This window comes from Podarcis vaucheri (genome assembly GCF_965113315.1).
Source record: "Podarcis vaucheri genome assembly, chromosome: 6".
NCBI classification, from domain to species: domain Eukaryota; kingdom Metazoa; phylum Chordata; class Lepidosauria; order Squamata; family Lacertidae; genus Podarcis; species Podarcis vaucheri.
The window spans coordinates 8,267,510-8,293,314 of NC_138764.1; the positions used below are offsets into that span (position 1 = coordinate 8,267,510).

A 25,805-nucleotide genomic window follows, 5' to 3' on the forward strand; every position below is an offset into this window, starting at 1 on the left:
TCTGTGCAAACCGCTTCCCTGCGGCCAGTAAAATAATAAAACTGTTTTCTTTTCTCTCCCACCCAGTAAATGAGAAGTAGAGGCTGAGACACGATAAATAATCAGGTTAGTTTCATTTAAATAAATTTATTTTTTAAATAAAAGGCTTGTTGGGTTGGGTGCTTTTTTGTTTTGCATGTGTGCATAAACTGTGCAATATAAGGGCAATCTCGGAATGCATATACAAAAACAAGGCACAGGACAAGTATTGATGAAAGAAAGGCAGTTAGTTGCACCACTGCCTAAGACTAGGGCAGATCATCAGGTGGACTTCCTAGGAGTATCTAAAAATATACCAGCAATTGCCTTGTCAGGGAATTCATTAGCATTCCATCTACAGACGACCTGAAATGTTGGCCCAAGTTAAAATTTCTCCCAAATTCCTAGATATGCTGATGGGTATGAGGCACTCAAAGAAACGAGTTTCATAGCTCTACCCCATTCACGTTTACACAGAAGCAAGTCCCACTGTATCAAAGGGGCTTGCTCCTAGGTAAGTACACACAGGGTGACAGTCAGTAACTTCAGGGAGTTAGCTATGGGCTTGAGGGAGGCTTTGATCTGCTGTGTGGAACCTGGGAAGAAACTCTGTCCAGGATCAGAGAGGAAAGGAAGCTTTGGGATGAAGACGGAAATGGAGACACCACTTCTACAACCGAGAAAGAAAAAAAGGGAGGGACGGAGGCACTGAACCTCACTGCCTAGAAATCCTGCTCAAGGCCCCCTCCCCAAGCTTTAACCAGACTCGTGAGACTGTGGGCTAGAAACCTAGAACCCACTGAAGAGTTGAGATTCTTGGTTATATGGAATTCTGTGGCAACAATAGGGAGTACACAATAGCCTTTTGGGCAGATATTGAGGTGGATTTGTGAAATCTGGCATCAGGGTTAGGGGACTCTTGTCATTTGTCAGGGCGAAGGTGCATGCAATTCCACATCCGTTTCCAACAGTGAGGAAGCAAGGTGCTTCCAGGAAGCCCACAGGTAGGGTGTTAAGGTCGCTGCCTTCTCTCATTATTTGTCTCCCGGCGTGTGGTACAAAGACTTACACTCCCTTGAAACCTAGAGGATCCCCTTAGGCCACTGTTTCTCAAACCTGGGTGCCCAGTGATGGCCTTGTCCCGCTCCACTAATCCCCTCTTAAAGCCATCTAGGCCAGTGCCCATATAAAACCTTTCGAAGAAGTCCTCTGTCCCTGTGGGTATGCATATGGTGACAGCGCTGGTACATGTGGTAGTTTGTCAGGGCATAGTTTGCTAGTGCCAGTCCAAGGCTTGTTTAAGAGTCACAGATACCTGTTCCTTAACTGCTAAAAGGGCTGGCAAGTCTGTTCAAGCAAGTCGTTATGTACACGTTGGACTAGTATGTCTGCTGGCATGGCTGTTAGCTCACGCCACCTGTTTGTGATCATCAGTGTGCATGTAAATGTGTGCCCAACTGAAGACTCCCCAGATCATCCCGGTGATGGGCCAAGATAGCTTCTTCAATCCAAACACCTTTATAAAAAGGAAAAGGGAGGAAACAGCTGAAGGTCAGTGCTTAAAGGGGAGAGACCCAGCTTGATTTGTCCTCAGTCTTAGGCTATGTGGCCCAAAGTGCAATGTGAGACATTTAACAGAAGGCATGTGTGTGTGTGTGTGTGTGTGTGTGTGTGTGAACACACACACAAGCTCCTGTCCATCCCTCCCTTTCTCTAGGCCAGCAGCGATGGCCTCTTTTCCAGCATGAGCGCTTTGGGCTGTGCAGAAATCCACAGGTCCTCTTCCTTCTTCCTCCTCCTCATCTTCTTTCTTCTCTTCTCACTCGTGCTGTAGCTACCGCTGTCCTTCCTCCGACCGCCACAGAAACAGCAGTGGCAACAGACAAAGATGCCGACCAGGAGCACGAGGGTGGGGAGCCCCAGAAGCACTGCCAGGCAGACGGTGTTGTAGACCCCCTCCTGGTGTTTGGAGAGGATGAAAGTCCAGATCGAGTGGAAAAACTGGCTGATCTGCTCCATGGCTGGAGGAAGGGCGGGTGGGATGTTAGACCACTCCTCTCGCCTGCTGGGTCTCCGTCTGCTGCCCAGAGCACATGGGTCTCGTGTGCAGATTCCTCTCACCAGCCCCTGCGCAGGTGGGAGATGAAAGATAAAGCAAGGCTGCCATTGGGTATCCCCTTCAGATATTAGCCAAAGACCTCTGCTGGTAAGGCTATTATGACACTCCACAGCATAAAGTCAAGGTGACATACAGTGGTGCCTCGCAAGACGAAATTAATTCGTTCCGCAAGTTTTTTCTTGCGAGTTTTTCGTCTTGCGAAGCACGGTTTCCCATAGGAATGCATTGAAAATCAATCAATGCATTCCTATGGAGACCGTCCGGGGACAGAGGGGAAGCGCCACGCGCCTTCCCCTCTGTCCCCGGACCTGTTTAAAGCAAGGGGCGGCGGGGAGAAGATCGCTTCTCCCCATTGCCACCCCTTGGTTCAAAAGGGGTCCGGGGAGAGAGGGGAAGGTGCGTGCGCCTTCCCCTCTGTCCCCGGAGATTGCGGGGCTGGCAACGGGGAGAAGCAATCTTCTCCCCGCCGCCCCTTGCTTCAAAAGAGGTCCGGGGACAGCGGGGAAGACGCACTGCGCTTCCCCCTATCCCCGGAGCTTGCGGGGCAAGCTTCGTTTTGCGAAGCAAGCCCATAGGGAAATGCGTCTTGCGAAGCGGCTAAGAAAACGAAAAACTCCTTTGTCTAGCGAGTTTTTCGTCTTCCGAGGCATTCGTCTTGCGGGGCACCACTGTTGTCAGGGAACTGACATCAGAGGCCCGGGAGAAGGAGAGGGTCTCTGATTCTGCAGGAGAAGGTCCTAGCGCTAGGGGGAGACTCAGCTGGGCAAGAGGGGAAGAGAATGAGTGTAACACCAGGGATCCAGGAGAGCAACGGGACCAGGAGGTGCAGGGGCTCCAGGACTCTTTGCTGGAAGTTAGCGAGGAGAGCCCAAGCACCCCGCTGCCCATGCCCACCCTGCGCAGGAGACTCCCGCGCAGTGAGAGGAGGAGACGATTGGGCGTCAAACAACTCTTATGTTGGCAGCACTTTAAGAAACGCCCACAGACAGATTCTACGAGTGACTAAGGGCAGCCACGCTAATATGGGCTGCGTAGTCCGGAGGGTTTAACCAGGCAATCTGATGCTCAAACGGGGCAGGATTACGCACGAGTAACTCCCAACCACTACAACTGTATATGGCTCTCCTGCTTCCATTTTATTCTCACAACAGCCCTGTGAGGTTGGTTGGCTGGGAGACAGTGACTGACTCAAGATCACCCAGTGGAGCCTTCAGATATTGGACTCCCATTAACCCTTGACCCATAACTAGGGAGGGCGGGAGCTGTAGCTGAATGACAGACATCTGGGTGGGGGGAAGGTTTAAAGCAGGCATTTCATGCAGCCCAGTAACTCAAGATTTGTCTAAGCTAGTGCTGGGGCTGAACTTTGGAACTGGCAGAAGCCTGGCCTAAACAGGAGGGGTGACACTCCCTCCCCCTTTCCTTTTGCTTTTCAAAAGTAGGAGCCAAATTCCAGGAGGTGGGGGGAGGTGAGGGGAGTCCCCCCCCAATTAATCTGGAATGGCACTATGCTATTGTCCAAGCAATAGCTGGGGTGGGAAAATGGCAACTGCCATTGGAGACAGCAATGCCCCACTGTCAATGTCCAAACAATATTACAACAGCTCTTGTGATGTGACATTTTAAAAAAGGCATTTGGAAGTAGCAGGAGTGCTGGCAGGTTTCACCTCCTCTCACAAAAGGTGAAATGCCACCTGCTTTTCATTATTATTTTATTGTTCATTCCAGTTCTATACAGCTTTATATTTTTTTTGGGGGGGGGAATAACAAAGCCGTTTAGAGCTTACAGTAAAATGTTAAATAAAACATTGCAGAAGAAAATAAAATGTAAAATATAAAAATAATAGTCTGTGAATGATGCCACAAAATGGGGTGGTGATTTACCACATGTAGGTGTAACTGTAGTCAACCCCGCCACCCATTTTGAAACTAGCTTCTCACACCCTTCAAATTTACCATGAATCAAACTGATGGATCAAATCCTGATTCAGGCAGGCAGTGTGACTTGTTTTGTTTTCAAAGGGCTGAATGGACTTGTGTATTGGGGCCTCCCTCTTTTTCTCTTTCCCTTTCCCTTTAAAAGGCAGTTTAAAATCCAAAATACCTTGAGAAATTGCTTCAGGGAGGAGTGGAGGTGTGAAGGAGGGGTGCCAGCAGAGGCTTCCAAGCCAATCAGCGCAGTGCACAGGTGTCTTCTGCAGTAAACATACAGAACCAAGTTTGATCTAGGAGAGAAGATTGTACATTTAAGCAAAATCCGCAATGGGTCAAAAAGTTCTGTGTTCCTATTATATACATCTGCACCCCCACCTTCCCAGACTGATTCTGACTTGCTGTTGAAGGCTATCATGGGCTACATAGAGCCTGACAATGCTGTGAGGAACAGCCCTAGGGGAAAACAGCAGCAGGAGCACCAATAGATGTCACCAGAGGATGTCAAGGGGGCAAATCTCTTTGGTATTTTATTTGCACTTCCTGTGACCCTTGGCTCAGGCTTAGTCACTTTCTCTTGGGCTTCCAGGACAACTGTTGCCCCAGCTCTTATCATCAAAGCTTGTGAAGTTTTGCAACTTTTCATATGGCTCCTGTTTCTCAACACATGTCTGCTTTTTGCTATAGCCACAGCATATCAATGAATTTCTACAATGGAACAGGCCGTGAATAGATAGGTCTGATTCTCATCTCCAGTACAAACGCTAGGCATGTGGGTGCTTTGGGTGTGGGGTGTGTGTGTGTCATGGCTTTCTGTCTCCTCCCCCACTTCCTACCACAGATCACACTGCCAACATGTCGGGTTCTCTGAAAGGACTGTTAGCGGAGTTCATTCTGCAACTGCAAATGCAGCTCACTTTCCTACTAACTTCTGTTCAGCACAAGTATTAGCTGGGGCTGCAGGAGCAAAGAGGGAGGGAGGAATTAGGCTAAGGTTACCAGACGTCCCCGTTTCCCCGGGACAGTCCCCGGATTTACAAATCAGTCCCCATAGAAAATCCATTGAAGTTGAAAAGTGTCCCTGGATTCATTGAAAAAAATCTGGTAACCTTAAATTAGGCAGCTAGGTGCTTAGCATCCTCCTATTGAACAATCTTTTTTAATATAATCCTTTATTAGGCATAGCAAACCACACATTATCTAACAGACACCATATACAAATTGTGCAAAATACGAGCTCAACATAAATAATACAATACAATTGAACAAGTATCTAACACCCAATGAACTAGCTTTGCTCATTTTCAAGAGTGATTTCACTTCATGAAAGCTCTCCTTCCTAAAGCTTCCCAGTGGCAAAGTTTCTATGTTGCACTGGGGTTATATGACTGACCAGTTTTCTCTAGCTCCAACCTGGAGACATATGAAACACTTGTCTTGTTCAGTCTTTTGGGGTGTCCACTGTGGTGGGTATGCATTTGGTAGTCCTGAGCTCATAGACCCACCTCTTTTCCTATCTGATTCCAGCAGTAGGTATGTAAATACATGGACATTTGCACTACGGCAAGACTGCCTACACAACAATACCCTCATGGAAGGCTAGTCTAAGATAGATAAGGTGGTAAAAGGATGAACAGAGACAAAATTTCAATGCAAATGTTTCTTGTGCCAAACAATTCAGAAACAACACCTGAGCAATATATCTAAGGTAAGTGTCGAACTTCTCAAAATGAAGCATCCACACACCAGGATGCACCACACCATACAAGGCACATGAGCATCATGTCCAGCCCAATGCTTTGCTTTGGTGTAAAGCAGTCAAGCACAGCCAATACACAAATGGGTAAATAAACCGAGTTTCCACTATTTTTGTTTTAAGCAGTCACTGTTTTGGAGAGAGATGACCCTCTTGACTCTCCACTTCCTTTTTAAACTTTCGCCTAATTTTTAGATGTTTTCTTTAGAAGTCAAATGTGACCACGTGGGACTTCCTTGGCAGCTTAGCTTGGTGAAATTAGCACATTGCTGAAGCTACTGTCTGGTTTTATACTGAACTTAAAATAGAACTTTAAAGAAACAGAAGCCTTAGCCAGTAAAGTTAATTCACACAAGACGTACTGAAGGTACACTCTTCTAGATGTCTACTTAGAACTAAGCCACACAGAGTTCAGTGAAACTTACTCCCAGGTAAGTATGCATAGGATTGCACCCTAAAGTAACTTTTCCTGTTGCTAAGTTTGCTTGGGGCTCTTCTCAATTTAAAGGTTCCTTTGGCCCTTTTAAAATTAGCTTTAATTTGGGTTTCTCATTTAAGATTGAACTGCAGTCAATCAAACCTTAATTGTTATGGCAGAGATAAACCACCACAAGATAAGTTACTACAGAATTACCTCTATAGGATTCAGCTTCTGACTTTTGTTTGTGTCAGCTAAATAAAAACCTTCTCCTTGCAGAGATGATTAACTTGCCTGTCTGTTTTATTCCTCTATGCTTTCATTGCCTTCGGCTTGCTTGCTTTTATTATCTTAAAGATGTGCTACAATGCAGAAGGCACATTCCAGGCTTGGAGTAGTAAGAGAAAAAGAGGAGACGCAACCCTGCAACAGTCCACACATAGTTGCATAAAACATGCATATGCTGATCTATCTGTATAGATGCAAATTTAAGAAATTGGTTACTATCATTTCAGCCAAAATATTGTTGCATGCCACCCTACCCTCCAGGCAGTAAGAGATTCCAGTGGTTCCAGGCACTTACCCAGGCTTTGGTTTTCTCAGAATGAGAAACAATAGAGACTGTGGTGTTTAGGTTTATTTACACATCATATATGCAACCCAAGCCTACAATGGAGGGTCTCACAGTGTTGACACCCCAAGAGGGTCTTGGGCTCAAGCCCTCTGGTTTTCATCTGCTCCAGAGGTGAGGCTTAATTGCTCAGCTGCCGTCACCTGGCCTGGGAGAGAGAGAGAGAGTGTCCCATGATCTAAGTCTGCAAAACAATCCACAGCTGAGCCATTTCCAAGAATAGGAGCAGGAGTCAGCTTTGGAAGGCTTAATTGCACAAGACCATCTACAGCTCCTCAATTACAATTCTTCTGCATTTCCACTGCAACAGTGTTTTAAGAACTTTGTTGAGGGGGAAACGAATACCCATTAAGCCTGTCTGTTGGGTTAAGAAATGCTGGTCATTTCTGAAGTTACGTGATCTGTGTGGCTTCTTTGTTGATGGAAAACAGGAAATATGCACACCAACAAACCATGCTTGTATGACTAATCTTCTATGAAGCTCTGTTAAGAAATTATATTATGTTGTATGACTGGTCTAGACTGTTGAGCAACTTAATTATATCTTTATATTGAATTGTACTGACTTTCATTTTAATGATTATAGTAATTTAGTTCTGATACTACTTTTCTCCGGTATCATTTTTCTACTATTTTCTCCTATACCCCTTAATCTCCAGGACTAATCTCAAGGCTCAGTGGTTCTGGCCATTGGTTCCCTTAGGCCCTGCTGACACCAATGGGACTCAAGTTAGTCATGGGCCAGACCAAGATATTTTGGCACCTGAGGCAAATGACAAAATGGTGTCGGATAGAAGAGCTCAATTTTCCCCCCACATCTGGCAACCAATGCACCCCTTGGGTTTCCAATAGTACATGGATAAAGATAAAGGTAAAGGGACCCCTGACCATTAGGTCCAGTCGTGACCAACTCTGGGGTTGCGGCGCTCATCTCGCTTTATTGGCCGAGGGAGCCAGCGTACAGCTTCCGGGTCATGTGGCCAGCATGACTAAGCCGCTTCTGGCGAACCAGAGCAGCGCACGGAAACGCTGTTTACCTTCCCACCGGAGCGGTACCTATTTATCTACTTGTACTTTGATGTGCTTTCAAACTGCTAGGTTGGCAGGAGCAGGGACCGAGCAACCGCCAACCTTCTGATCAGCAAGTCCTAGGCTCTGTGGTTTAACCTACAGTGCCACGCGCATCCCTAGTACATGGGTAGATGAGTTTAAAAAGCCCGGGACAAAAAAATTCACGCCCTATATTTAGCATAAACTCTGCAAGTGTATACTCCATTATGATAATATATATATATATATATATATATATATATATATATATATATATATAGGTTTTGGTGTCTTCGGGTGTCTTCCCGTGTAAGAGTCGGGGTGTCTGTGCGACGTTTCGACGAGGTCTCACTCGTCATCTTCAGGCTGGTGCTTTCGGCTTCTTGTTACTGGAACAGAGCAGAGTCTGGTGTTTGAGTTCCTATAAATACTGTTGAGGGGTGTGGTGTATAGCCTCCAACGTTCTGGGCAGAGAGGAAGTTCCTAGATTAGTGTGCCTTTTCTTCTTTTGTTCCTTAATTACTTGAGGGATATCTTGGGTGATTTCATGAGTGATATTCTGAATACCACTGGGTGGGTCATTAAGTGTAGATTAGTTGCTAAAGCTTTCGTGTCTTGACCTCTTGAGCTTGTGAAGAGTTTTTCTGAGAAGATGGCTGTGCTGCATTTAGTTGTGCTCTGGCTTGGCTTCGTGTATAGGGGCGAGCTGTGGTTTTGTGCCTTGTGCCAGCCAGATCTGTGTAGGGATTGCAGGGGCTCCTGTGTAGGGATTGCAGGGGCTCAACAGCCTACACCCCAAAATACAATTCACTATGGAAATAGAAGACAACAACCAACTCCCCTTTCTTGACGTCCTAATCTACAAAAAACCTGATGGCTCCCTAGGACACACTATCTACCGGAAAAAAACACACACCAACCGCTACTTACATGCACAATCACACCACCACCCTGCACAAATAAACTCCGTAGCCAAGACTCTCATCTCCAGAACCAAACGCCTGGCTGACAAAGACCACTTGACAACTGAGTTACAGAATCTCTCAAATGTGTTAATCGCCAATGGATACCAGAAAAACAGGGTTACGAAGCTAATCCAAAAAGAAACACCCCCCAAAAACCAAGACACAGAAGAAAACAATGGCATGGCCCTCCTTCCTTATATCAAGGGCACTACAGACAAAATCAGCAAAATCCTCCATAAACACAATATCAAAACAGCCTTCTGCACCAACCAAAAAATAGCCAATATCCTCAGAAACCCAAAAGACAAAATCCAGCTGGAAAACCAAGGGGTCTATGAAATACCCTGCAAAGTCTGCCCAGCCACGTACATTGGACAAACAAACAGACGAATAAATGCACGTATCGCAGAACACAAGAATGCCGTCAAAAAAGAAGAAAAAACTTCCTCTCTTTTCCAACACATGAAAGAAACAGGACACGAAATTAATTTTGCAGATTCCAAATTGCTCTTTAACATGGAACATCACCACAAGAGAATAATCATGGAAGCCATCGAGATAGAGAAACACCCTCACAACATGAACAAGCGTGACGACACGTCCCGCCTGCCAGACATCTGGAAATTAGCCCTCCCCACAAAAACCGACACCAGAACCAGAGGCACACAGAACGCCGTCACCAATCAACCACACCAGACCCAAACCCAGACCCTCTCCACAGACATATTACAGACTCCATCCAGTAGCCAAACTATAGTGGCACCTCCGGATGCTGCACCCCCCTGCAATCCCTACACAGATCTGGCTGGCACAAGGCACAAAACCACAGCTCGCCCCTATACACGAAGCCAAGCCAGAGCACAACTAAATGCAGCACAGCCATCTTCTCAGAAAAACTCTTCACAAGCTCAAGAGGTCAAGACACGAAAGCTTTAGCAACTAATCTACACTTAATGACCCACCCAGTGGTATTCAGAATATCACTCATGAAATCACCCAAGATATCCCTCAAGTAATTAAGGAACAAAAGAAGAAAAGGCACACTAATCTAGGAACTTCCTCTCTGCCCAGAACGTTGGAGGCTATACACCACACCCCTCAACAGTATTTATAGGAACTCAAACACCAGACTCTGCTCTGTTCCAGTAACAAGAAGCCGAAAGCACCAGCCTGAAGATGACGAGTGAGACCTCGTCGAAACGTCGCACAGACACCCCGACTCTTACACGGGAAGACACCCGAAGACACCAAAACCTGCATTCCTGTACCCGTGAAAATCTACGAAAGCATATATATATATATATATATATATATATATATGCATCAGAAGGCTTAGTTTGGTCAGAATCGAGCACACATTTGCAGAGTTAATGCTAATTATGGTACATTGCTTCCAGTAAATGAGCCAGCATAGAGGACTGTGAAAATTTGTGTCCTAGGATTTTTAGACTCATCTTTCCATGTACCACCTGAAACCCAAGGGGCGCATTTGTTGCCAGATGTGAAATATGTTGGCATTATTTTTAGTTCTCCTACCCCAATCTGAAGATCTACATTAGGCACAAGAAGGGGCGAGAAGAACAAATACCTACATTGGGATCCTGCTGCCTGAAGCTGTTGCCTCACCTTGCCTCATTGTTGGGCCGGCCCGGTAATGCCCCATTGACAGCAACAGGATTTAGGCATAACTAAATTTCTGTTGCTTGGAGCCAACGTTTTCTTATTTCAATCCTTCTTACAGCAGCTTTAGTTGGTGGATTATACTGTATCACCAAACTAATCAAAACCACATCAGTGTCAGCTGAGAGCCCAATTTATTTATTGGTTGGCCTTACAAGATGTTATCTCCCTGTTCTGCAATTGGAAGTAATCTGATGTTACTTGAGGTCACGGAGAGCTGCATGAATATCTAAATGGACAAAGGGAGCCTCATCACACCCTGCCAAGCCCCCACATGGCAGAGAGCCATGCGACTTGCCTGAGGATGCTCAGGAAGTTTCAGCCATAGCCAAGAACGGAACCCCATTCTCTCCTTAATGTCTTCTTTCCCTGAAGGACAACAGCCTCCTTCTCCTCTGACCTAAATAGACTCTTCAGCGCCATCAGAAGGTGTCAGCCCTCAAACACACGCATCCCAGCCCTTACTTCAGGTTTACAAGGCTTCCCTTTCTCTTGTCAACAGGGGACAGAGAATCATAGAACTTTAGCGTTGGAAGGGACCCTGAGGGTCATCTAATCCAACCCCCTGCAGTGCAGGAATGTGCAATTGTCCCATATGGGGACTGGACCTGCGAACTTGGTGTTATCAGCACCACGGTCTAACCAGCGGTGCTACTGCAACTGTCGCTTGGAAGGGGAATTTTTCAAAAACCTTCCAAGAGAATATGAAGAACAATTATGTTAGCTTTCCCTTCAGTTAATGTTTAACTATCAAAGCACAGCAGTGCGTGGCACCAGGGCCCATTTTAATATCAATCAGCTATAAATATTAGATTGCAAAGAGCTGGTGAGGGGTACAATTCATAGTTTTAAAAAGGTGATGGTCGAATGCAGATCCTGGCATAGTTTGGTGTCTGAGCTTTATCCTTGTTCACTTCTTTAATTCTTTCATCTCTTCCATTCTGCTAGAAATAGTCTGATTTGCAGAATGCTGCTCAGATTTGGCCTAATTGCTGCAGCAATAAATAAAAGAGAATAAAATGCATAGTTCTATGAAATCCCTGCCATGTGCCTCTTCTTTCTTGATCTGCAGAACTGTACAGGCACAGCATGTTTGATGAGGAAAAAGAAACGGAATAGGTAGGAGTGGCGCATAATTCTCACTGGGAATTTTTAAAAAGAGATGGTAGAAACTGGAAACTTGCAAGATGAAATTCCAGATCTAAAGGGGCACACAGAGCTTTTAATAGCCTCCTTGGCATCAAACTGTTTGCACAGAGAGAGAGAGCAGACTCAACAAGAAAGTGAGGAATTCCAACGAACATATACAGTTTATATTACCAATCCTGCCAACATGTTCTAATAGCAAACATGGTGTTTCTTGTGCCAACTAGTGTGGCAGTGGAGTCGGATCATCATCAGACAAGGTGGAAGACTCCCCAAGTGTGCAGGAAATTATTATTTTGTAAAAGAGAGGAAGAGAAGGACAAGAGGAGACAATCCCACTAGACCTCCGAAAAGGGTGAACACAAGCAGAGTCCTGTTGGTGGAAGAGAACGTCTGAAACAGTTGAAGGCTCCTGGATGAAAACAAGGCTGCGTTGTTCCAAGCAGAGGGGCAAGAAAAGCCTCCTGAACAACATAAAAAAGAAAAGGCAAGAGTGTGCCTTCTGGCATTTATGATGTAAAAAAATAAGAAAAATTAAAAATTCCTTCCAGTAGCACCTTAAAGACCAACTAAGTTAGTTCTTGGTTTGAGCTTTCGTGTGCATGCACACTTCTTCAGATACACTGAAACAGAAGTTGCCAGATCCTTCTATATAGTGAGAAGGTGGGGAGGGGTATTACTCAGAAGGGTGGTGGGAATGGATGATTGGCTGATAGCTGAGATGAGCCTGTTGACGACTCTTAACGACTGCAATAGGTCTTACAGGAAAAGGCAAGGGGTGAGAAGGTGAAAAATGGCTTAGTCATGTATAATGAGATAAGAATCCAATGTCTTTGTTCAGACCAGGTCTCTCCATGAGTTGCAATTCAGCAGCAGTTACCTATCTGTAACTAAAAAATAAGAAAGGAGAATTTCAGGATGTTCATTAATGATTTTGCATGTACTCAGGAAAAGAAAAGAAAATGACACCACTTTTTTTCTTCCAGAAGAAATGCTTAATCCTTTAAGGTTTGCATTATTGTTGTTAATTATAGTAATATATTGATTTTTATCACATTTTCTTTCTATTGAAGTATACTAGCATTGTAGCAGCAGGAAGCCAAACCAACCAACCAAAAGCCCTACCATCAAATGAGTTATTTAATAGAATCATAGAGCAGGAAGAGACCCCAAGGGTCATTTAGTCCAACCCACTGCAATGCAGAAATCTCAAGAAAAGCATCCATGACAGATGGCCATCCATCCAGCCACTGCTTAAAAACCTCCAAGGAAGGAGAGTCCACCACCTTTGGAGGGAGTCAGTTCTACTGCTGAACAACTCTCACCTCTTCAGAATCTCCTTTCTTGTAACTTGAAGCCATGGGTTCGAGTCCTACCGTCCAGAGCAGGAGAAAACAAGCTTGCTCCATCTTCCATTTCATTTTTTTATGCTGCCTTTCCAAAAGTGTGCAAATGTGCATTGCTATGTCATCAGTGCTGCTGGTAAAACATTCCAGTGGTACCTCGGGTTACAGACACTTCAGGTTACAGACTCCGCTAACCCAGAAATAGTACCTTGGGTTAAGAACTTTGCATCAGGATGAGAACAGAAATTGTGCTCCAGCAGTATGGCAGCAGCAGGAGGCCCCATTAGCTAAAGTGGTGCTTCAGGTTAAGAACAGTTTCAGGTTAAGAACGGACCTCCGGAATGAATTAAGTTCTTAACCCGAGGTACCACTGTAATTCAGAATCCCAAAATATTGGAAGAAATATGGCAGGGGAGGGTTCCATAATTATCCATAGTATGAGCAACACTTGATAGCTCCTCTCAGCACCAATGCACACCTGTTAACTGATGGCACAGCAACCCAGCACACCTTTTCTGAAACTCTTAGTGAGTACCTATATAAGCATGTAACTCAGAACAACTGTCCTTCCCTAACCACTTTACCGATGGAAAGGATTAGGAGGAGGAATTAATTGCCCATTGTTCTAGTTACATATTTTATTCATTCATTCATTTATGCAAATTGTAACTTGTGCATGGAAAGGGGAAAGATGTTGCAGAAAATCAACAGATCACTTTAAACATCCAGTTTGCCTTTTTCTGTTTGAACTCTTTGGGGGCAGGTTTCCTTACCACTTATCTGTAGAAGGGTAGCAAATACAGTGCCCTCCAGTTGCTTTGGACTACAGTTCCCATCATTCCTGCCATACTGCCAGGGGCTGATGGGAGTTGGAGTTCAACATATCTACAGGATACAACATTGGCTATCCTTGATGTTTAGGATTGTGTGGTGCATCATGTCTCTATAAACCAATCTGCTCCAGACATGTATGCTAGCAAATGGTCGCTTTCGTCAGTCTGTTTCCAATTTATTTTGCCTTCTAACCCTGAAAGGCTCTTTTATTTGTTTTTTTTGAGGGGGAGAGAATCAATCCATACAGTGTGCAACCCTCTGAATGGTTTTTAGCCGGGTGTGTTACAGGAAAAGGCGAAGGGTGTGCAATGCTCTGAGAGTTTCCTCTTTTAACACTCAACTCCAGTCTGTGTGGCAGAGCACAGAAGTACATCAAAGCTACAGTCTTCACACTTTTTACTCCCATTCTGTGGGTTGGTAGGCATGACTAGAGATTAATGGTGCAAGAGTTGCTAGGTCACATTATACTACACATGGAGAAACAGGGAGGAGATGGGGCACAGAAAGTGTGCAGGAAAAAATAAGTTCAAAATACATTGGGCCAATAAAATCGTTATTTTTGTGCACATTTAGAATGTTCTCTCTCTCCCCTTTTAATTATTTATATTTTTTATTTTCCTGTGATTGGTGTTTTCCCTTCTTTGGCTTCTTTGCATGCAAGATAAAGTTCTTGCAACCACCTGCAAGTCTTCATGCAATCACTGTGTCAACAGGTTTAAAGGCTTCAGTGAAAACAGATAGTATTTGCAGGGTTGTTGTTTTTTTAACACAGTACATGCAAAAATAAAACATGAAAGTCTACCCCCTTTTCAAAATGGTACTGACAGTTATCCATAATAATGAGGGAATATCTTAAAAACATGAAGGCATGTTTCCAGTGAGTTGAAAATGGTTTGAAAGAGGAATTGCCGCTTGTGGTACTCACACCTCTTACACTTTTGATTCTGGTAAACATGTTTTGTAGGTTTTTTTTTTTACTTTCAAAATCCTGCAAAACCTGTTTGGTCAGTGGAGAAGAAGATGTGTGTGTTCCCTGTGGAAAGCAAAATCTCTCTCAAGCCACTTTCTTTTACAAAACTCCTCCAGAGATGCCTTTTTCTCTCCACTGTTCCTTTACCAGCAGTTGGCAAATGTAAGTCTGACAGATAACGCTTCCCCCACCATTTACATTCATGCTAGGAAAAGCTTCTTCTCCCAACAATACAATCCTATGCAGGTCTACTCAGAAGTAAGCACCAGTAAATTCAGCTGGACTTACTCCTGGGTTAGTTGGCATAGGGGTACGGTGTAAATTTCTGTGTCCAACGTCTACTATGGTACAGGTCAAATGCTACAGATAGAAAACACACACACTATAGCAAGTGGAGAGAACAAATATGAAGAAGGCTCACCAAGACATTTTGCTGCCTGAGGCAAAGGAAAAGCTGGCACTTCCCCCACTCCAAATCCAGAAGCTGAACTGCACTGGAGACTGAATCTTCCCTTTACACTGTGTGTGTGTGTGCTTTGCACAGACTGCTCTGTCCTCCAACAGAAGGAACAACTTTGGGGCTCAGGATCTGCCCCCTGAGATAGGGACTGGCCCCAGTGCAGCATATTTTTTGCCCATAAAGGTTTAAATGCACTTTCCAATGCAAAAAAAGTTAAAGAATGCTAAAATGATTAAGAATTGTTGTAAAATTGTGAACCCTCCACCCTCCCTGGAGATGTTTGTTATATGAAGCAATGTTGCCAGCAGAATGACTGAGATTAAGAAGTGATGTTTGGGCAGCAAGACTATATGTGTGTGTTTGTTTAAAGGGTTCATGTCCAGCTTGCAAATATCACAGACTCATTCCATTTACCATAGTTTTTGGGTCCTGTGAGGTTAACAAACAACAAAGGGTGCCAGTAGGCCAACCAAGGTGACTGGCCAGTCTGTATTTTGATGTGTGACAGGGGTATGTGTGGGTCAGACTGGGATCTGAGATGGCTAGTTCTTGGGAGTTCAGATCCCTGGTATGCTAAACCTCTAGAGAGAAAAACAAATCCTTTGCTTTCTAGAATTAAGCATATGGTCACCACTTTTTTCTTTGCGAAAAAGAAACAAGACAATTCCAACATATGTATCCTTTCTCCCCATCACTGCATCTACTTAGCAGAAAGACAGCAATACAATCTGAATTTCTGCTTGCCATTCAGCTGGCAAGAGGAAAAAACAGCGCTTGTGTATAAGGGTCTTCATGGCACAGTAGTTTGGCTGCAATGACAAACCTCTGATGTTGGGAGGAAAATGTGTCTGGCTCTGCCTGGTGAGAGACGCTCACCCTCCCTGGAACAACAGGCATTGCAGCAGGAGGGCAGGTGTCTTGCACACACACACACACACACACACACACACACACAGCATTCCCATTGCATTCTCTTAATCCTAAACATAGTTATTAGGGAGCAAGCCCAGTGTAAAATCAAAGGGCTCATTTCTAAGTAAATATGCTCAAGGTCAAAGTGCAGAAAATAGAAAGTTTATCTGAGAAAAAATTAGGTAGGTAGCTGTGTTGGTCTGGCGCAGTGGGATTTTTTTTTTAAAAAAAGTTTGTTCTGGGTACAGTATAAGCTTTCTGAAGTATCTGAAGAAGTGTGCATGTATACGAAAGCTTATACCCAAAACAAACTTAGTTGGTCTCTAAGGTGCTACTGGACATTTTTTAAAAAAAAAAATAATTTACTGAGAAAAATTTAATAACTTTAACCACAGATGCTACTGCAGCAGACTTGAGTCTACTGCAGCATCTGAACTGGCTGCATACAGAAGGACGAAGGACGAAGCCACACAGTTTCATCATATAAATCACAGAAGGTTTTATTTCCACCCCCTTTATTCCAATCCCTGTATATATGCTCATGTTTCTTTAGTTTCTCAGACATTAGGAACAGGAATGTATTTTTAGGAAACCAAATGCCGAGATTCTCACCTAATCATTTGGATGATTGAGACAGAAGGCTTTCCTGGGAACCCTAGGCTTGTTCGGACAATTATTAAGAGCTCATTGACAAGATGGGAGGCGAGCATCCCTGAACGGCATCTTGTCCATCACTAATAATCTTCCCCAACTGCAATAGGCAGCTACAGGTGAGTTGTGAAATTACTTCACAGGGGCAAACTGATAGTAAAACCGTGGAACAGGCCACGGAATCCCCAGTAACATGCAGGGATTTCATGCATAGCTGTCAAAGTTTCCCTTTTTAAAAGGGAAATTCCCTTATTCTGAATAGGATTCCTTGCAAGAAAAGGGAAAAGTTGACAGCTATGATTTCATGGCACGTGTAAGTGGTTCCTTGATAAGCAGGTCAACGTGATTCTCTACGTAAGGTAAGAAAAATGTGCCACAGAACTACTAAGGAGTCACTCTTCTGACTCAGGGGTGACACTGACTTATCTCCATGTGAACCAAGATACAGGCAAAAGCTCTTTTTGAGCATCAACAGTGGCTTGGTCAGAATCCTTCCCATAACCATCTGAGCTGCTCATGAGTGTTTCCTGCAGTGTCTGATTCCTCCATGGCTACTAATTCCAGCCTTTGAGTCTCTTTCATCCATTTGTCTAGTTTTTCTTTCCTTGGTAAAAAATCGTATGAAAATCTGAATCACAGACACACACATTTTACAAAACAAAACTGAGAGGCAGGGTGTGTTGTGCTCACTGAATTTGCTTTCGCTTTTGTCCCTCACAGAATACACACAAAATGTGGTAATTTGACAGCCATTATTCAAGGCACCTTCTTTTCTGCCTATCATCTAATAAAGGTAAAGGGACCCCTGACCATTAGGTCCAGTCGTGGATGACTCTGGGGTTGCGGCGCTCATCTCGCTTTACTGGCCGAGGGAGCCGGCATACAATTTCCGGGTCATGTGGCCAGCATGATTAAGCCGTTTCTGGCGAAACCAGAGCAGCGCACGGAAACACTGTTTACCTTCCCGCAGGAGCGGTACCTATTTATCTACTTGTACTTTGACATGCTTTCGAACTGCTCGGTTGGCAGGAGCAGGGACCGAACAACGGGAGCTCACCCTGGCGCGGGGATTCAAACCGCCAACCTTCTGATCGGCAAGTCCTAGACTCTGTGGTTTAACCCACAGCGCCACCCTACAACAATTCACTGAATTAATAAAGACTTAAGCTGAAATCCTATAATCACTTACCTGGGAGTAAGCTCCATTTAACTCAATGGAACTCACTAAACGTGTATAACATTGCACTGTAAGGGATGCAACTAAAGATGGATTTTGTAGGCAATGTAGCTCCCTTTGAAATGCAGAATTTCAGTGCAGTGCAGAGAATTTAAGGAGCAGTCACTTAATGGTACTATTAAATTTGGCTGTTGCACAGCACCCCGAGAGTTGGACCCTTTTTGTCCTACTCACGTGGCCAAGATTTGCATTTAACTTACTGGACATGCCTGATGGGTTTTGGTACTCCACCTCGGTGGATGCTGCAAGTCTCTTGAGACAGCCCCTCCTCGCCCATCCTGCCAGGCCCTGTGGCTTGCCTTATCCCCCTGGGCCTCCTACCCTTAGCAGGTGTGCCTTCCCCCAATGTGACCACAGGCACATGCAAAAGAGGTTTTCTAAATGCACCATTGCTCTCAAGTCAACTGTCTGAAGGGCAGGGGCGTTAAAGGCAAGTGCAGAGCCCAGAGAAAATCACTAAACTAATCCCCAGGATCTGTACACCCCACCCCTTTTAAAAGATTTGGAAATTAAAGCAACTTTTTGGCAAGCGTGCTTCTAATTCCTGAGGACAGACAGCAACATTCTTCAGCAGAGCTCTTTGCTCTGACCCCTGTTCTAAACTCCAGGGAGAAATGTGACAGTGTTCATAAACAACATGGTGAAGCTCTGACAAGTACTTGGCCAATCAGAAAATCCAGTTTTTGGCTCCTTCCCCTTTCCCTCTGGCTCAGCCTCCACAGCAGGGCTTTCTGATGCCCCCCATCCTCTGCCTTAGGAGGGCTCCTGCTTAGAGAGGCATACAGCGAGGGAAAAACGTATTTGATCCCCTGCTAAATTTGCCCGTTTGCCTTCTGACGAAGAAATGACCAGTCCATAATTGTAATGGTAGGTTTATTGTAGCTGTGAGAGACAGAATAACAACAGGAAAAACCCCAGAAACCCAGAAGACAAAAGTCAGAGATTGATGTGCATTATAATGAGTGAAATAAGTATTTGATCCCCTATCAACCAGCCAAATGTCAGGATACCTGGTATCTTCACTGTGTGTAAGGAGCTGAGATTACAAGCACCTGCTGTAAGGGAAAGGTCTTACCTGCAATCCCAGCTCATTACAGTACCTGTACAAAAGATACCTGTCGACAGAAGCAATCAATCCAGCAGATTCCAAAGTAGCCACCAAGACCAAAGAGCTGTCTAAGGATGTCAGGGACAAGATTGTAGACCAGCAAAAGGCTGGACTGGGTTACAAGACTATTGCCAAGCAGCTTGGGGAGGTGTCAAATAGTTGGTGCAATAATTTTCAGATGGAAGAAACACAAAATAACTGTCAACCTCCCTTGGTCTGGGGCTCCATGCAAGATCTCATCTCGTGGAGTTGCAATGATCAGGAGAACGGTGATGAAGCAGCTGAGAACTTGTGGATGATCTCAGGGAAGCTGAGACCATAATCACCATGAAAACAGTTGGTAACACACTACGCTGTTGAGGACTGAGATCTTGCAGAGCCCGCAAGGTCCCCTTGCTCAAGCAGCACATGTACAGGCCCGTCTGCACTTTGTCAATGCACATCTGAATGACCCAGAGGAGAACTGGGTGAAAGTGTTGTGGTTAGATGAGACAAAAATCGAGCTCTTTGGCATCAACTCAACTTGCCGTGTTTGGAGGAAGAGGAATACTGTCTACGACCCCAAGAACACCATCTCCACCGTCAAACATGGAGGGGGACACATTATGCTTTGGGGGTGTTTTTCTGCTAAGGGGACAGGACAACTTCACCTCATCAAAGGGACGATGGACGTGACCATGCATTGTCAAATCTTGGGTGAGCACCTCTTTCCCTCAGCCAGGGCATTGAAAATGGGTCAAGGATAGGTATTCCAGCACGACAATGACCCAAAACACACAGCCAAAGCAATAAAGGAGTGGCTCAAGAAGAAGCACATTAAGGTCCTGGAGTGGCCTAGCCAGTCTCCAGACCTTAATCCCATCAAAAATTTGTGGAGGGAGCTGAAGGTTCAAGTAGCTAAACATCAGCCTTGAAATCTTACTGACTTGAAGAGGATCTGCAAAGAGGAGTGGGACAAAATACCTCCTGAGATGTGTACTAAGTCATCTTTTGCAAAGGGATCAAATACTTATTTCACTCATTATGCACATTAATCTCTGACTTTTGTCTTCTGGGTTTCTGGGGTTTTTCCTGTTGTTATTCTGTCTCTCACAGCTACAATAAACCTACCATTACAATTATGGACTGGTCATTTCTTCGTCAGAGGGCAAACGGGCAAATTTAGCAGGGGATCAAATCCTTCCCCCCCTCCCTGTACATATAAATCTGGAACTCACCACAAGTGTTCCAGGGGGCCCAGGCTAGTCACAACGATCACCCCCTACCCCCGAGCAAGAGCTGAAGAGCCAACAATATTGTCTGAGAAAGGCAAAACAAAGGCAAGGGACCTTTTAGCCCCCTCCCCTGCTAGTGTGAAAAGCACCCTTTCTTGAAGCACCTCAGGGCGAAACTACACAGGACGTATGTTATCCATGACTGCAGCTCCCAGTGTTGCACCTGCAAGTTCCTGAATTGCTTGGAGGTAGTGCACATTCTCTACCTGCCCCAATCAAACACCTTCATGAAGCTGTTCTTAGCTCCACCAGTGGGTATAGGGCACCTGAATTTTGTCTGTCTTTCCCCCTCTACTGAAGCTACTAGCAACTTCAGAAGTTCGCAAATCATAGAATCATAGAGCTGGAAGAGACCACAAGGGCCATCGAGTCCAACCCTCTGCCAAGCAGGAAACACCATCAGAGCACTCCTGACATATGGTTGTCAAGCCTCTGCTTAAAGACCTCCAAAGTAGGAGACTCCACCACACTCCTTGGCAGCAAATTCCACTGTCAAACAGCTCTTACTGTCAGGAAGTTCTTCCTAATGTTTAGGTGGAATCTTCTTTCTTGTAGTTTGGATCCATTGCTCCGTGTCCGCTTCTCTGGAGCAGCAGAAAACAACCTTTCTCCCTCCTCTATGTGACATCCTTTTATATATTTGAACATGGCTATCATATCACCCCTTAACCTCCTCTTCTCCAGGCTAAACATGCCCAGCTCCCTTAGCTGTTCCTCATAAGGCATCGTTTCCAGGCCTTTGACCATTTTGGTTGCCCTCCTCTGGACACGTTCAAGTTTGTAGGTGTCCTTCTTGAATTGTGGTGCCCAGAACTGGACACAGTACTCCAGGTGAGGTCTGACCAGAGCAGAATACAGTGGCACTATTACTCCCTTGATCTAGATGCTATAAATGGATGGCTGCAGGACGATACTATTTCCATCAGGAAAATTATGCAAGGGAAAAGGTGGCTGCCCCAACCAAAATCAGACCTGCTTCTGATTTCAGAATATATATCCGAAGAGGAAGCCACAGATTCCTTGTGTCACTCACATGCAGCTTGGCTGCCAGTTGCTCAGTATCATTCACTGCACCTTAGCTGGAGGGCAGGTGCCCAGTAAGGGAAGCTCTGCCAAACTGGCCTCCTTTGCTGTTCACACTGGATAGGGAGGGGTTAAAGAGCCTCTGGCTTGTGTCTCAGCTTGGGGGAAATTGGCCTAATGTGCCTATAGACTGCAGGTGAGTAATAAAAGAGACAATCTCTGGGATCCAGACTTGGCCCCTGTGCAAAATCACAAAATATGCAGCAAAGTGAAGCACGGAAATATAGGTTGTTCGCCCCTTAAAATATGCCCTTGGGAGTCCCAAGACTTCCCTCTTTCTCCAACAAAGGTAAAGACCACACATTTGGTAAGTTGTCCAGTTCTGGGTGTTTTGTCCAGTTTTGGTAACTGTGTCCAGTTTTGTCCAGTTTTGGTAACTGTGTCCAGTTCTGGGCACCCCAGTTCAAGAAGGACACTGACAAACTGGAACGTGTCCAGAGGAGGGCAACCAAAATGGTCAAAGGCCTGGAAACGATGCCTTATGAGGAACGCCTAAGGGAGCTGGGCATGTTTAGCCTGGAGAAGAGGAGGTTAAGGGGTGATATGATAGCCATGTTCAAATATATAAAAGGATGTCACATAGAGGAGGGAGAAAGGTTGTTTTCGGCTGCTCCAGAGAAGCGGACACGGAGCAATGGATCCAAACTACAAGAAAGAAGATTCCACCTAAACATTAGGAAGAACTTCCTGACAGTAAGAGCTGTTGGACAGTGGAATTTGCTGCCAAGGAGTGTGGTGGAGTCTCCTACTTTGGAGGTCTTTAAGCAGAGGCTTGACAACCATATGTCAGGAGTGCTCTGATGGTGTTTCCTGCTTGGCAGGGGGTTGGACTCGATGGCCCTTGTGGTCTCTTCCAACTCTATGATTCTATGATTCTATGATTCTATGACTTCCAGTCGCCCATCCCTATGGTTAAGTCATGCGTTTCTTCATTTCTTGCACTGTTCCTGTGCCAAAGTGTGAGCGAATACTGAGGTATGCAAGTTTTGGGCATGTTGGGGATGAATAACCTATCTGAGCAGCAGCGGTGGAAAAGCAGTGTGGAATTCTAGGAAGCCAATGCAAGTGAAATATGTGTCGTTTTGCTAGTGAAGTCTGGTCCTTTTTGTTTTATGAACACACCACAGCAAGAGCATCATCTACCTTCCACAACAACATTTTCCCTTGTGAAAAATTCTGGGCCATCATGCTCACTATTTGAAACCCCTGGCATTAAAGCCTGTGGCCACCTTCTTATCATGGGAGAGAACAAGGCACATAACCTCTTTCTCATTATACAGTGGTACCTCGGGTTACATACGCTTCAGGTTACAGACTCCATTAACCCAGAAATAGTACCTCAGGTTAAGAACTTTGCATCAGGATGAGAACAGAAATTGTGCTCCGGCGGCATAGCAGCAGCAGGAGGCCCCATTAGCTAAAGTGGTGCTTCAGGTTAAGAACAGTTTCAGGTTAAGAACGGACCTCTGGAATGAATTAAGTACTTAACCTGAGATACCACTGTATATGTTTATAGGTAAAATATGGCAGTTGATTTTTTTAAAAAAAGAAAGATATCTGGGTTACTTTCAGTTTACACCAGTGTTTCCCAACCACTGTTCCGTGGCACACTAGTGTGCCGCGAGATGTTGCCTGGTGTGCCGCGGGAAAAATCAAAAAATTCGAAAGATTTTTTTTTTAAAAAAAGTCAAATTTTCGATTGGGGCGCCGTCACTAGATGACCCCTGGGGTTCCCTCCCTCCCTCCCGCTCTGCGCCTCCCTCCTCCTCCTCCTCCTCCTCCGGGGAGGCCCTTCCTGGCTCTCGGCCAAGGCTTGGCGGCTGCCACTCACTCACTCGCTCGCCCACCCGTTCCTCCATCCCTGCACCCGGCCTCTCCCCCTCCGTCCCCGGCGCGGGGGCTGCCGGGATCCATAGTCCCCTCGCCCTTGGGCTCCGCGCCCCCGCAGGGTGCGCGAACTACGTTTCCCAGTGTGGCCTGGCGGGCCGGGCGTTTTGTTTGAAGCGCTCTTCTCCTGGCCATGGAATGAGCGCAGCGGCGGCCGGGCGGGCAGGGGCTCTTCCGCGCAGACCCCGCGCAGCCTGCCTGCGCCCCCACGGAGATTGGGCGGCAGGATGGAGCCCGGGGATCCCCGCGGCAGCGGCGGAGGCTGCCCCCCAGGTAGGGCTGCGTGGGGGGGGGTTATTTTTGCAATGCTGCATCCGCGCCGGAGGGGATGCATTGGACCGCGGGGAGACCCCTTGGCGGGCGTGCAAGGCAATGCATGCGTGCAGGCGTTGCATGGAGTGCAGTGCAATGCAATGGCAACGCGGCACCCTGCATGCATGCATGCAACTTCCACCGGCGCTCCGGACTTGGCAGGTGAGGGGGGTCCCCAGTGGGTGGCAGAGAGAGCCGGGAGGGTGACGGGGAGCCGGGGGGGAGCAGCGCTGCTCCCCGAGCCGAGCCCGGGGGGAAACTTCGGCGTCGTTGCACCGGGTGTTGGAAGCGGAGGCTGGCGGGGGCCCCTCACCTGCAAAACCTGGTCGCCTCTCATATATTTCGTGCATTGCATTCATCGCCCGCTTTCTCCTCCAAGGAGCTCCCAGGGGCGCACGTGGTTCTCCCCGTGTTATCCTCGCAACAACAGCCCTGCGAGGTGGGTCAGGCGAGTGGCCCAAGGGAGCACCCAGGGATTGTCCTGGCCAGGTGGGGTAATTTGAACCCTGCTCTCTGCCCGGTCTTCGTCCTCATTTAGCCCCCACATGTGCATGACTGTGCATGACTGAGGTTTCCCCCCCTCGTCTTGGCTATGGTGTGAGTCTGTCCTGTTAATTAATGGGGTTCTGCCTTCGGAGAAGATGAGCCAGCCCTCAAGGAGGTGATTATGTAATTTGCTAGCAATTCATGTCCCTCCCGGCGTGACGCTGCGCGCTGACGTCACGGGGCTGTAATGATGGTGTGCCTCGAGATTTTTTTCATGAAAGAAGTGTGCCTTTGCCCAAAAAAGGTTGGGAAACACTGGTTTACACCTCTGTGTTAAAACAGCCACACAGGACATATGCAATCCTGCCTGCCCTATAGCACTACAAGTCCCGCTTCCCCAAAATGATGCCCAGCAAAACACTTCTCTTTTTAAAAAAAGCGCTGTTCTCACTCTAGCAATGATACTACAGTCTCCGAGCTGAACAGATTCCACATTGTCTCAGGGCTCCAGCAAGAGAACTGGGCGACTCTTACGAGTTGTTTGCGGAGCTGGCACTGCCTGGCTAAGCGGACTTGGGCACGTCGTTTGGCCTTGTGCACCCCATTTTCTCCCCCACAAGGAATATAATCCGGAGAGTCTTTCCTACCTTCCCTCCCTGGACGAGTCTCCAGCTCTTCTCAATATTTCTTGAAGTGGGGTCTTGCCCAGCTCTAGGCAGAAGCCCAGGGGCGGAGATGAAGGTCCCAGCCTCCCTCCCGGCTCCCCCCGAGCCCGGCGTCAGGGGCGCGCCGCCTCGCAACACGCGGCTTCCGCGTGGCTAATAGTTGCGGGTGGAAGGATGAAGGCAGGAGTTTTCCGATCCCGCCTTAAAGCCACCCCTCCGCCACCTCTTGCGGCAGCCAAGTCCGGAGAAGGGCTCTTTTGTCTGCCCCGGGTCCGCTGCACGTCTAACGCGGCGCCCGCTCCGGAGCCCCCCAGGTCGGGGCTGGGCAACCGCCGAACCGCGGAGCGCGCCCGGAGCTTCCGGGAATCGGGATCTACTTGGGGAGGGAGGGAGCAGGCGAGACCCGGACCCCGAACCGACGGCAGGCTTAAAACCAGCTCCGGCTCCCCGTCCGGGTCCCGCAACGCGCATTTACTTGCGCAAGGCGACGCGTCTCCAAGGAAGGGCCGGGAGCGCCCAAACGGCCGGGAAGCGGATGCGAGCCTGGACGGCGGGGTGGGCAGAACGCGCCAAGGCTGTTTGGCCGCTTGGGCGGACCCGAGTCCGGGTCTGGCTGGATTCTGGAGGGCAGGCAATAAAGGCAGCGCGGCCGCTCCAACTTACCGGCTGCTCCGCCATCCACCGGGCGGCCCCGAAGTTTCCGAGCTGCCGACGAAAGCAAAACAAGAAGCCGCCCGGCCGGAGGCGGCCGTGCCTGCCTCTTCCTTCCCGCCGGCTGTCAGCCTCCCTCCCTCGCTCTCCCCGCCCCGCGTCTCCTCGGCTGCACCTGGGCGGGAGCGCTGCTCCGGGGGCGCCGCTTTCTCTC

General features: G+C 46.8%; 1 protein-coding gene across 4 annotated transcripts; it reads right to left on the reverse strand.

Annotated features, from left to right (window-relative positions):
* Window positions 1-159: 159 nt before the first annotated feature.
* On the reverse strand, window positions 160-25,736 carry KIAA0040. 4 transcript variants are annotated; one of them, XM_082229133.1, is made up of 4 exons: window positions 25,604-25,718; window positions 6,827-7,022; window positions 4,242-4,362; window positions 160-2,145 (listed from the first exon to the last, which is right to left on the reverse strand). In XM_082229133.1, exon 4 carries the CDS (start codon window positions 2,035-2,037, stop codon window positions 1,732-1,734), a length of 306 nt encoding a protein of 101 aa, XP_082085259.1. In that variant the 5' UTR covers window positions 2,038-2,145; window positions 4,242-4,362; window positions 6,827-7,022; window positions 25,604-25,718; the 3' UTR covers window positions 160-1,731. The 4 variants fall into 4 exon arrangements, with proteins under 4 accessions (XP_082085259.1, XP_082085260.1, XP_082085261.1 ...); XM_082229134.1 differs by lacking the exon at window positions 25,604-25,718 and adding an exon at window positions 24,923-25,008; XM_082229135.1 differs by lacking the exon at window positions 6,827-7,022 and having other exon boundaries at window positions 25,604-25,736.
* Between the last annotated feature and the right edge of the window lie 69 nt (window positions 25,737-25,805).